The 13,795-nt window shown below is 36.3% G+C and overlaps 2 protein-coding genes across 2 annotated transcripts in view; one reads left to right on the forward strand and one right to left on the reverse strand.

The window, feature by feature from the left end:
• The window catches only part of PPP1R12A (protein phosphatase 1 regulatory subunit 12A), a 160,535-nt gene that overhangs the window by 14,900 nt on the left and 131,840 nt on the right, over positions 1-13,795 (forward strand).
• On the reverse strand, positions 641-7,839 carry LOC116760403 (protein S100-A11-like). Its single transcript, XM_032645244.1, has one exon. It carries the CDS (start codon positions 1,116-1,118, stop codon positions 741-743), a length of 378 nt encoding a protein of 125 aa, XP_032501135.1. The 5' UTR covers positions 1,119-7,839; the 3' UTR covers positions 641-740.

Here is a 13,795-nt window from a genome sequence, read left to right on the forward strand (position 1 = left end):
ATATTTTTCTTTTTTGCTCAAAATATTACTAGAGTTGCTTTGAGTATTTGTGACTTTTTTTGCATATTTTAATGTTTTTTTAAAGTTGCACAGGTAATAAGAAAAGTAGCAGTTCTATAAAAAGGTTGTGTGGGTTATTTTGACCTTGAGCAAGCATCATTGGGTTTGTTTTAGCTTAAGTGAAATAGGAAGTGGTTATTATATATATTTTTGTACTCTCATAGTTCTTTGTTTATTTGTTTGTTTATTCTTTTGTTGTTTTTCCCCGCACTAGAAGGTAACCTCAGTGAAGGCAGGACCTTGTCTGTCTTGCTGACTGTATCCTCAGAGCCTATGACAGTACCGTAGTAGGGGTGTATAGACATTTAATGAGTGAACAGTAAGTGACATCTCTCCATCAGTCTGAGAAACTTAGAGGTGATTATGTTGGTATCATTAATCATGATTATGAATACACCCAAGATGCACTTTTACTATTTACTTTGCAACTTCTGGTAACTGTTTCCATCAATCTAATTTATATTCCTCCCAGTCATCTCCCTCCCTTGCACAAATTTACTGACTCTCCAGTATGTGCTTTAAAAAACAATATGCTTTTATTACTGCCAGCCGGAGTGGCCTGCACGGGGTGGTGGGTGCGCCAGGCTCAGGGTATGTGTGGGCTGTGAGGGGTAGATGATAATTGGGAGGCTGAAGGAAAGGGAGTGGGGCTGGAGGCCAGGCCCAAAGACTCCTCCGATTTACTTCTGGGAAGAGGTAGACTTAATAAAGGAGTCGTGGCAAGCTATGGCCAGGCCGCCAATAAGATTAAGAAATTCTTGGAAATCTAGCTGCCCATCAGAGTCGAGGTCCAGTTTCTTCATCATGCGGTCAAGGACACCAGGGTACTTCTGGTTCTTTGTGAAGGCACCCAGCTCTGTATTCATTAAGATAAGGAACTTGGCCTTGGAGAGTTTGCTGTTGTTACTGTCCCTCCCAGCATGCTTTTGGAAAACAGCAATTAGAGACTCGATGCACCGTTCAGTCTCTGTAGGGCTGGATATTTTTGCTATGTCGGAGAGGAGCGAGGCACGGGGCTGCGAGTGGGGAGTGGCGTGGCAAGCCTGGTTACTATACATATTAAACCTTATTTCAAAATTACTGTGGCATTTTTTCTGCTCTTTAACCCACCCTTGACATTTAAAGCCAGTCTTATTGGGGAGTGGGGGGAGATTATGTGTATGTTTGTTTTATGTGTGAAATGGACTGATGATACATAAATTGTTCCCTGTTAAATTACACTTAAGTGTCAGAAAGTTAGTTGCAAGACAGTATGTATGATGTGATTCCATTTGGGGGGAAATGTTGTTTGCATAGAAAAAAATCTGGGGAAATTACCCCAACTATTAATGGTTATGGATATTCTGGATTATGTCATCTTTGAATCTTTTACAACAAGCAGAAAGAAGTGATGAAGATGAATCTGAACTGGAGAAAAATGCCTGAATGGCTACTTCCAGTAATGTATTCAGGATTAAATGTAGAGACTTTGACATAATGAATGTTAGTTTGCTAGTCTTTGTCCACTCAAGGAAGCTGGTGTTTTAAATATTTATTTCTATATTATGCCTATCTTTTCTCTGAACCTTTTATTTCATAAGGAAAGATTGATTGTCATTATGATGTACACCTTGGGAGAGTTTTACAAGTAAGAAAATGAATTAGGGGTTTAGTTGGATGTATTTTGAAGCTTTTGGCAAGTAGACTACCAAGAAAAGATAAGCATAATTTCCAAAAAAGCAGATAGTTTTGAGGAATAAAGGGATTTTAAAAGATAGAAGAGCAATTTTTATACAGTGAGCTCTTTTGACTTGTTTTATATGAATATGAAAATGATGAATTTAATGATGAATATCTGTTTTAAGAATGAATTGAAAAAATGGCCTCAAATCTCTAAGAATAGAATCAGGAATGGTGAAGCTTAGAGTTATGTGAATTTTGTGAAAATATTTTTCAGGACAGTGAAAAGAGGGCTTTTAAGAGTTGTGAAATGGAGCAAGACTAGGAAGAAGGAAATAACTGATGGCATAGCCCTTAATTTACATGTACATTTGTTAAAAATGGTCTTCTGCTGTAACCAGCAGAATTCTAATATCCATTATTAAGCGTATAGTTTTAGAAGAGGTAATGTTGATCACTAGATGCCCATTTGAGTTTTCTGAAAACAAGTTTTGTGTTGACCTATCTTTACTTCCTTTTTTGACAAGGTTGGTAAGTTCAAATGAGGGAAATGTTGCAAACCTAGTGTAGCTTGATTTTGTAGTACAGCACTTGGACAGGCTCTTGTTAGATCTTTGCGGTTAACATGACAAAAATCTGACATGAATATTAGCAGGATTGGATGGATTAACCGCTGGATGAACCACTGTATACATGTCAGTCTACTGATTAATCACTCAGTGTCAACCCAGAGGAAGGACTAAAGTGTAGTGGTCCTTGTGTTCTTGACCCTATCTTATTCAACATTTTAGTAGATTAAACTGTAGAAGCTGAGAGAGAACTCTAAAAGTGTGAAGTAGTAGGTTTTAAACAGTAAAATGAAAAGATAATGGATATTAATGTAAAATTCTGCATTAAAATATTGATGGCTATAGGTTGGTAGAGACCATCTTTGACAAACATGAGAAAAATGTTGCTTGAAAGTTTAAAAGGAAGCCCAGGGTCTGACAACAGTATAATCATTTTAAAATGTACTAATTCAGTGTAAAGCAAAATTAATATTTAGTCTAGATTTTTAAAAAAATCCGTTCCTTTACACTGTTAGATCACATCTGCAGAACTGTGTCTAGTTCTGCAGTTTGAGATTTGTCTACTGTTTCGGCAGATCTTACCAGTTACAGCCTTTTTTTGATTACTCACCGGTGGAATGGCTTTGTATAATAAAATTATTTCTACTGAGGAAAACCTATATTCCAGTCCTTTTTCTAGATTTGTTAACAAATGTATACATAATTATATACACACAGTTGCAGTTCTTCATATATCTTAAGACCCCCCAAATCATCAGCTCAACTATTTTCTTTTGAGCCTCTCGAAAAAAAAAAAAGGAGCCAGTTTTCAAAGCCACATACTTAGCCGTGGTATTAGGAGAGCCACTAGTAGTAAAGTGGTAGAAGGACCTCTTGCACATGTTAGTTAGGATTCTTTGTTTTAAGTAAGAAAAGCCCATTGGAACTAGCCTAAATAAAGTAATTCACTGTAAGATTATAGAGATGTCTTACAGAATCTGGGCTTCTGGAATGAATTAGAGCCAGGAAGTATATGCAACCCGGGAAATCTTCTAAGTTTCTCATTATTGTTTCCACCAAATCCACTTTATTCTTTTTTACAGCAAACTAGACTTCTTGTTTTCCCAGTTCTGCAGGCAAAATAAAAGGGCACCAACAATTTCAGAATTTGTATCTGGTCTAGATATCCAGAGAGATTGATCTCCTTCTCAGTTCTAATTCCAGATTCCCAGGAAAGGGACCAATTGATCCACCTTAGGTTATTCATATATCATCTGAGGTCATAAACAGTAGCTGGTGGGGTTGGGTGCCTCTGAGCAAACATACCTACTCTGTCATTCTAAATAATGTATTATGAGGAAATGAGGAAGACAAAGCTGGAATTAATAAGTGAGTTCATAAAGAAGCAAATATCGATTGTATAAATGCACAATCTATAAAAATGAAAAAGCATAAATAAACGTTAAATCTTAAATCAGCCGTTCTCAAACCTTTCTGTTTCAAGGCCCTCTTTATACTCTTAAAACTTGAGAACAGACTGCACCAACAGGGCAAGTAAAACTGGGGAAATCTGAATAAGATAGATGGATTATATATCAATGTCAATGTCATGGATATAATATTACTGTACACAGTTTTCACAAAATTTTACCGTTAAGAGAAACTGCAAAGGAATATCTCTATTATTTCTTACAACTACCTGTGAATCTGTAATTAACTTAATAAAATAATATTAAAAATTTTGTTTATTATTTTTTGTCTATTATTATTTTAATGTAAAAAAATAGTGAAGAACCCAAAGACCTTTTTTGTTTATGTTGGCTGTCTTCCAGTATTTAACAAATTAGAAAGTAAAGCGCAAAAATTTTATTTATTTAAAAATAATAACTCATATGCCAATGTAAATAACATGTTCGTTGGTTTTTTTTTGTTTTTTTGTTTTTTGTTTTTTTTTTTGTGATACGCTGGCCTCTCACTTTTGTGGCCTTTCCCGTTGCGGAGCACAGGCTCCAGACGCGCAGGCTCAGAGGCCATGGCTCATGGGCCCAGCCGCTCTGCGGCATGTGGGATCTTCCCGGACCGGGGCACGAACCCATGTCCCCTGCATCAGCAGGTGGACTCTCAACCTCTGTGCCACCAGGGAAGCTAAATAACATGTTTATGAAAGATAAGCATTTTTCAAGTCAAAAAATTTAAGAAGGGCATTGTTTTACATTTTGAAGATTTTTTTTTTTTTTTTTGCGGTACGCGGGCCTCTCACCATTGCGGCCTCTCCCAGTGCGGAGCACAGGCTCCAGGCACGCAGGCTCAGCGGCCATGGCTCACGGGCCCAGCTGCTCCGCGGCATGTAGGATCCTCCCAGACCGGAGCACGAACCCGTGTCCCCTGCATCGGCAGGTGGACTCTCAACCACTGCGCCACCAGGGAAGCCCCTGCAGATTTTAATGTCTTGCTTAATAGAAGATAAATGGATTCTCGTAACTATTTCTGCACATAGTCTGTTGTGATTTCACATATTTAGCTTCTGAAAAATTCCACCATACACTTGTGAGAGAATGAGAGTATTAACCTTGCCAGACTTCCTGTAAGGGTTTCAGAGAACCTCTGAGCTAAATAAGTGAAGGGATATACACAATACCATGCTCATGGTTTGGAAGATTTTCTGTTATAAAGAAGTTAATTCCAAACCAATCACAGATTCAACACAAGCTGAACCAGAATCCTAGTTGTGTGTGTGTGTGTGTGTGTGTGTGTGTGTGTGAAAAATGACAATCTGATATATAAATGAAAAAGGCCAGATATAGCCAGGTTAATCTTTAAGAACAAAAAGGTGAGAGGGGAGGGACAGATTGGGAGTTTGGGATTGACATGTACACACTGCTATATTTAAAATAGGTCATCGACAAGGACCCTACTGTACAGCACAGGGAACTCTGCTTAATACTGTATAAAAACCTAAATGGGAAAAGAATTTGAAAAAGAATAGATACATGTATATATATAACTGAATCTCTTTGCTGTACACCTGAAACTAACGAACATTGTTAATCAACCCTACTCTGATATAAAATAAAAATTAAAAAAAAGAACAGAAAGGTGAGAGGACTTATTTACTCTGATGGAAAATAAATGGAACTCAGTCAACCTATCCATATGGAAAAAGAGTTGACACCCTATACTTTGCACCATACACAAAGATCAATTTGAGATGGATTGTAGATCTAAATGTGAAATATATAATAATAGATATTGAAGAAGGTAACATATGAAGATATCTTTATAAACTTCAGGTAGGGAAAATATGTTTAAACAGGACACAAATATTATTAACCATAAAAGAAAAGACTGATTAATTGGAGTGCATTAAAATGAAGAATTTCTGTCCCTCAAAAGATAGCATTAAGAGAAGTAAGCTTCAAAATGGGAAGATATTTGTCTCACATACAGCTGACATAGGGCTTACATTCAGGGGTCTGTATGTGTGTGTATGTATGTATTAAACTACAAATGAGTAAGAAAAAATCCACAATCAGGCACATCACAAAAGGAAATATTCAAATGGTGATAAATGTTCACCATTAATATTCAAATGGTATTAAATGACAAAAACTTATTCAGTATCGTTCATCAGAGAAATGCAAGTTAAGGTCACAGTAAGGTGTTAGTACATATCCACCAGAATGGCTAAAATTTAAAAGACTGATAATACTAAATGCTGAGAAGGATGTGGAGAAACAAGAATTCTTATACACTGCTGGTATAAGAAGTATGTGAGATTTCAAATGAATTCAAATATTTTTAAAAGTTATCTCTTTTGCTAGGTTAGACATGTATAATACTAATGGAAACATTTACTCTGGATTACTACATCTTTTTTAATAAATTTTTTTAATTAAAAATTAAAAAAAAATATTTGGCTGCCTTGGGTCTTCGTTGCTGCACCTGGGCTTTCTCTAGTTGTGGCGAGCAGGGGCTATTCTTGGTTGTGGTGCATGGGCTTCTCATTGTGATGGCTTTTCTTGTTGTGGAACATGGGCTCTAGGCGTGCAGGCTTCAGTAGTTGTGGCACGTAGGCTCTAGAGCACAGGCTCAGTAGTTGTGACACATGGGCTTAGTTGCTCCGCAGCATGTGGGATCTTCCCAGACAAGGGATTGAACTCGTGTCCCCTGCATTGGCAGGTGGATTCTTAACCACTGTGCCACCAGGGAAGTCTCTGGATTACTACATCTTTTAAAGCTGAAATTTCACAAGAGACTGCTGAGGCTCCTTATTAAACTGATTCATTATAAAACTGTTAGAATTTACATTTGTAGAGGGCAGAGATTCTCTTATACTGATTAGTTGGTGATTGAACTATGAGTATTTCATGAATTTAACAATGTTTGTTGAGTTCTTTGTATGTGCCAGGCTTGGTACTAGGAGCTAAGGAATATAGACAAACTTTTGTTCACATTAATCGAATGATCAATCAGTGTTGAGTCTTTTGAAGGAAAAGCATAAAATATTGTATATGTCAAATATATTTCATTTAAAAATACATAATAAAGGGAACGAAAGGTTTTGAGAGTTTGGATGGGATCTCTGTGGAAGTGATGGTTGAACTGAAAGCTGAAGGATGAATTGGTATGACTTGGTAAAGTTGGTAGAGAGTGGAGGGGTAGAATCTTGAGGAATAGGTTCTGGACAAAGGAAACAACATATAAAAGCCCTTCATAGGAAGGAGGGAGGGAGCAAGGCCCAAGGAAGAACCCAGTGGAAGTGTGACCAGAGCACACTGATGAGAAGAATGGTACCACAAGAGGTATAGAGAGGTAGGTCGAGGTCAGATCTAGTAGGACCCAGTAAGTCCTATTAAATCCATTTCATACTGAGAGCTCTAGAAATGCATTGGAGATATTTAATTGCCTTAATATAATGAGATTTGCATTTTTAAGAGACAACTGCTGCCTATAGAAAAGATTGAGGTGTGGGGGAGGAGGGAAGAGGGAGTTCTACCAGGAGGCCAATTCCAGAGGCTATTGCAGTAGTTCAGACAACAGATCTTTCCTCAGATGGCTCTTCAGTTGAACACTGGTATTTTACAAGATGTTAAAAGGTATTCTAGGTGGGGGAGGGTGTAAGAATTCTGTGGTTTGTATGTTTGAGATGATTCTTAAAACAAAGGTAAGGTAGAATTTTTCACAGTCTTCAAAATGTGCTGAAGGGGGCGAGTGAGGAAGGAGCTGAACCCAGGTGATGGAAATGCAATCAGGGTTTATGGGCCTGAAGGAGGTTTAGTTTTAGGAAATGGAGTATATAGCCTGTGAAGGAAGATTGGGAGGATGCGTGGTGGCAAGCCCAGAAGTATAGACTTGGTGTATAAATTGGTAAAGAATATAACACTGGGGGCTTCCCTGGTGGCGCAGTGGTTGAGAGTCTGCCTGCCAATGCAGGGGACACGGGTTCGTGTCCCGGTCCGGGAAGATCCCACATGCCGCGGAGCGGCTGGGCCCGTGAGCCATGGCTGCTGAGCCTGCGCGTCCGGAGCCTGTGCTCCGCAACCAGAGAGGCCACAACAGTGAGAGGCCTGCGTACTGCAAAAAAAAAAAAAGAATATAACACTGGAGTGAATGAATTAAGGTCTATTGGAGGAAATTTATTTGATAGTTATGGAAAATAGCAGCTTGGAAGCCATTTCAGTAGTTCAGCTCAGAGATGAAAATATTCCTTCCAGTCTCCCTTTGATTTTATTTGATACTGTAGGTTTCCTATTTACCAAGAAAGAGTTGGGTTTTGGATCCGTATTTTATCATTTTTATCTTTAGAATTCTTTGCTAATGTTACAAAGTGAGTTTTATTAGACATTGTAAGAAGTTAGGAATTGATGCATTTTTTTCTGCTTTCCAAGTCAGTAATATTAACTTTCTTAGCCACTAGCTACATTTTCTGTTGTAATAGAGTTGCATATACTGAATACTAAATTGAGAAATTTTTAAATAATTTGAACTGGTAGTATTCAGCTTTGTACAATGACTAACCCTCAAAATTGGAGGGTTGTTTTTTTATTCATATGTTCTAATGCATTAACTCTCATATGTTCTAATGCATTAACTCTCTTTTTTTAGGAGTGGAGTTCATAGTGGAGTAAACAAGATTTAAAGTATTTTAATTTTGTGTAGCTCTTAGATCAGAAAAAAATTTTTTAGGACAAAGTAATTAATGGATATTATATTTTGAAATATACCTTGAAGGTTCATTTTAATTGTTGTCATGGTTATTCCATCCAGTTCTATTTGAGTTGGGTCTTTTAGACTAACTCACATAGGCCCTTTTCTCACCCAGTAAGCTCCTCTCTCCTTTAGTCCCACCCAAATGATAAATATGATTCGTTGTCAGTTTACAAAATGATTCCTCCCCTTTTTATTGTGAAAATGATATGACATTAAACAGAGGCTATGGTTAGGGCATAGAACTTTTAGTTTGTAACAGGTTCTTTTAAAAAGTGTGGGAATTCACATCTCTCCATCTTCAGAGGGACTGATCTCATGGGAATAATAAATAGTAAACGTAAATAATAATGTTTAACTATATAATAAACACTGTTTTAGGCAGTTGTATTGTCTCACAACAATCATATGAGGTAAATATTTTTAATCTTATTTTTCTTTTATACCAATGAAGAAAATGAGATGCAGTTGTGACTCCAAAGTCACAACAAAGCTTATACATTGCAGAACTGGGAGTTGGATCTGGGTAGTTTGACTCAACATTATTCTCATAAACACTGTGTTATAGTGCCTCTGGGCTACTTGAATCACCAGATTCTACCTCTCTTGGTATCCTAAAGAATCCCTGGAGCTAATTATAGTTCAGTAGATAGGCTAGAGCAGATCTGGCAGATCAGTTATCTAAAGTGTACCAGTGGGGTATGTCAAGAAGCTTCCTTTATACAGCCAGGGAACACCAAGGTTTGCTTTTGCCAGCTAATATTCTCTACTGTCCCAGAGCTTGCTGTTTATGATTGTAGGTGCTATTAGACAAGAATTGTAGGACCCTGACTGATAAGTGGTATAGTTAATTTTTGAATTATCAGTCCTTGGTTCTAAATAACTTTACCTGAAGTATAGTAACTGAACATATAATGACTAAAGCGTAACACAGAACTAACAGGTCACTGGTTTATATTAGTATTTTATGATTCTGTTAAGTTCTTTAAGATGTTCCTTTTGTCAAGACATCATGTAAAAAGCCTCATTAAATGCTTTTGTCTCATTTTCAATTTACATGAATGGGATCATATACCTGCTTTTCTGCTAGCTTCTGCTCTTCTATTAAGTCATTTTTTCCATTACTAAAAGCTTGTTTGTTTTCACTGGATAATCTGATTCCAAGTTTAGAACTTCTGCGTTTTACAGAACTGTGGATGACAGGGAGGTAAAAAACAAAAAAAGACTACAAGAAAAGCCGTTACTAGTTTCATTAGAAAATTCAAAGGCATCTGTTGTTTTCTGTTATTAACTGTTGTCTTCCTATTTTGGAATAAAAGTAAGACTAGACCCTAGTTTAGGTATGGCAGTTATCATTGATACTTACAGTACCACAAGCATTATGCTCTTTGAAGATTTGGAATAGTTAAATACAGTGCTTTGGATCATCATCCTGTTTTAAATTGAAGTAAATTTTAGGAAAGATTCTACTCTTTACTCTGCAAGACACTGTAAAATTTAACATTGTTTAAAGAAAGCTTTATATAGGAGAAATGAATTATGAGTTAGTATCCTAACTAAACATTTCCAGTCCCAGAGACCCATTTATATGAAGAAGCCTTCTATTCTTTCAGATATTTACTGTAGCAAGTAGTCTGATTGCTCCTGAGGCTAATAGTGGAGATCACTCCCTTTAAAATGCTATGAACCCTTATTAACCAATACACCATAGAGTATAGCAGTCTTCCAATTTTTAAAGAAAATAGATTTATTTTTATATACAGTAATAAAATGAGGTTAAGTCAGCCATTAGTGAAAGTAGACAGTAGTAGAATAAAGGTGCTTGCTCTATTTACCAATTTCTTGTTTTCATCTCCTCCCAAGGAAATATTCTGTACTTTAAAATTTTTATTGTAAACTTGATAATCTTTTTTGTTAGTACAGGCTGAATATCTTTGGACACTCATAATTTTTCCCTCCAATTTTGAAGGTAAATTTTATGTTGTTAGCTGTCTTTGAAAGCTAAAGTATGTTTATCATAAATGAAGAATCATGAGCAATGAGTTCCAGTAGAACTAAGAAAAGCATTAGGACTTGTCTTAATTTCTTAGGGTAATTGGGAAGTTTATCAAAAGGCATTTTACTTCTCTTTGTTATCTTTTTCACAAGGGCTGCCTTCTAGATGGCAGCTACACTCCTCCAACCTGCCTCTCTCCTGTACTAATATACTTAGAGACCTTGAGTGAGAGGAGCCAGAGAATTATTTTAACCTATATTTACATATTAATGAAATACATTTTAAAATTGAATTATGCATGAATAAAAATAAACTTAGATAATTTATGAAGTATAATCAGTCTTATATACAATAAGCAATGAAAAGCCATCTGATTATTTTCTATTGATATTTGCTAAATGTTCACTTTTTTTAGTTTTTTTTTTTCTTTTTAATTTTGTTATACATAAGCCCTATAGAGAACTTGGAAATACTGAAAAAAGAAGAAAACAGAGAGAGAGAGAGAAAAGGAAAAAAAAAGGTAGTCCCTTTACTCTATGTTAATGAATTTCCTTGCAGTCCCTCTGCCTTGCATAGGTGTATGTCTGTGTTTGTGTGTATTTTTTATATACTCTCAATTGTACTGTTGATACATTCCAGCACTCAACTGTTGTTACCATTAGTGTATATTATTAAGCTCTAGTGGTGCTATCTTTAGATTAGTGGGCTTTTCAATTTTATTTTGTTAGAATATTTACATAGAAATTTGCAGAATGACCTGTAAAAATTGTTTGATGGGTTTTAAGTATACCAAGCAGGAATATAATAGCTGTAGTAAAACATGAATAGAATTAGTGAAGAAAGGTTATTTTGGTAACATGGCAGCTGGAAGAAAGATTAGCCAAGCCATCTGTGAATTGAATTACAGCATAACGTGTTAAAGTGGATTTTCAAACATGAATTTTTGCTATTTTAGGTTTTGGAAATGTTTTTGTATTTGTGTTTAAACTTGGGTGGTCTTGGTATTCACTTCAAGTAAAGTGAAGATGCTTCGATGTGTCTTGAAGAATTAAACAATAGTTCTTTTTCACCTTGCTTTCTGCTTTACATCTATACCACACTTTTTATTTGGCCCTTTTAAGTATCTAGAGGTATTTGCCTTTCAAAAAGCTGAGTATGAAGCAAGTGAAGTCTGCAGATATTTTCAAGTTTATTAAACAGCCAATTGCTTAATAAAATGTTATATTGTAGAGTGGTGTAGGTTTTAAAAAAATAGAGAGCTAGTAAAATATAGAAGGAAGAACTTGTACAATTGGAGTCCTTTCCCCTTCAGAGTCTGCTGAGTAAGGATAATAATATTCTGTAGCAGGGTTCTGGGAAGATGAAATGAGGTAGTGTAAATGAAAGTACCTAGTACAGCCTTTCCTACCAAAGGGGAAAGGGAACTAATATTTGCATAACTGCTGTTTCAGACCTTTCGCTAGGTGTTGGAGGACAAATAGAAAGTACCTGCCTTTGAGTTTATATCTAATTGTGGGTCCATAATGAATGTATCTGATATGACTTTAGTCATTTAGAACATTTACTCTGTTTAATTAAGCACTACATATAAATGGAATCATTTTATTCTATTCTAGCAGAATTGGGACGAAAGGGAAGAACTTTTACATAAAGGTAATTACTTTCCTGCTTGTAGATGATATACACCAGCAGATTTTCAGGGGAAAAAGTCTAATGTGTGGGTGGAAAGGCAGAGTTACTGAGTAGAGGAGAAAGTGTGTCAGCTAGACAGTAATAGTTGTGTAGTGTGGTTTCACACACATTCTTTTGAAGAGCTGTGAATTCATGATTGTATTTACCTTCATTTTCTTGAAGGATTAACTGTAATAGCAAAAAGGATAAAATACAGCATATACACATGAAACTGGAAAACAAGATATGGGCTTAAATTATCAAGGTCCAGTGGACTTAAATTATCAAGGTCCACACTGTGGTATTTAGAATAATACAAAAATTTAAGTTCTGCTTGACTGATACTTTGGTAGAACCGGTTAAAAATTACTTTATAAGGTTAACAGCATGGAAGCAAACTTTCAAAAAAAGAGTAAGTTACTTTGAAAGTTCAACCTCCATATTTTACCTCTGAAAGCTGTCTTTTTAAAAATAAATTTATTTTATTTATTTTTGACTGTGTTGGGTCTTCGTTACTGTGCGCGGGCTTTCTCTAGTTGCGGCGAGGGGGGCTCCTCTTCGTTGTGGTGCGTGGACTTCTCGTCGTGGTGGCTTCTCTTGTTGTGGAGCACGGGCTCTACACGGCAGGCTTCAGTAGTTTTGACTTGTGGGCTCTAGAGCGCAGGCTCAGTAGTTGTGGCACACAGGCTTAGTTGCTCCGCGGTATGTGGGATCTTCCTGGACCAGGGATTGAACCCGTGTCCCCTGCATTGGCAGGTGGATTCTTAACCACTGCGCCACCAGGGAAGCCCCGAAAACTGTCTTTTTTGTATCAGGTAAATAAATGCTTGTTGAATTGAATTTTATAATTTAGAATAAGAATCTCATACTCTTTTTTTTCAATTTAGGAATCAAAGATTTCAAAAACCTAGCATTTGCTAGAAAAATTGGACCAGCTGTGAGGATTAGATGAAATACTATATAAAAATGAGGTATAAAATGCAATACTAATAAAAGGGCTTAAGAGGAAATGTCAGTGTTTCTAAACATTGGTATTGATATTATCAGTAACAGCTGAAGCTCAGAGGAAATGTGTTTTTCGATAGAGAACACTAATTATAGACTTGAAATCCACTTTGAATTTTATATCTCTCTTAGAGGAATTATCATGAGTATAAAGTAGATGACACTCTAAGTTGAACAAAGTTGTTAGGGAAAAAGATCCCAAATCTAACTAGACCTATCAGGATCAGCTGACTTTTGTAGTATCTTCCCTTTGCTCATCGATATTCTAGCTGCACTTCCTTCACACCTTTAATTATCTAAGCTTTTTCATACCTCTAGTCCCTGTACATTTTCCCTTTGTCTGAAACAGTCTCTCTACCCTTTGGCTAACTCATTCATTAAGCTTTGTGACTTTCTGAAGCAAACCTTCGCTGATTCCCTGTCTTATTCTCCTCAAACGTATCTTTCCCTGTTACCACCCTGTTCTTTCATATCTCTTCTTTTAGGGTGTAATTATGCATTTATTTATTTATCTACCAGTGAAGCCCAAGCATTTATCTTAGTGCTTGACTCATAGTGAATTCTCAGTAAGTAATTGTTGAATGATTTAACTTTAAAATTCAGTAGCTTCTCTTTGGATTTAAATCCAATTTTTACTTTGCTTCTTTTT

Source organism: Phocoena sinus, chromosome 10 (genome assembly GCF_008692025.1).
Source record: "Phocoena sinus isolate mPhoSin1 chromosome 10, mPhoSin1.pri, whole genome shotgun sequence".
Lineage (NCBI taxonomy): Eukaryota > Metazoa > Chordata > Mammalia > Artiodactyla > Phocoenidae > Phocoena > Phocoena sinus.

Coding starts and splice junctions, on each gene's coding strand:
- LOC116760403 (XM_032645244.1), bottom strand. CDS start 1,118: ATGTATAGTAACCAGGCTTGCCACGCCACTCCCCACTCGCAGCCCCGT.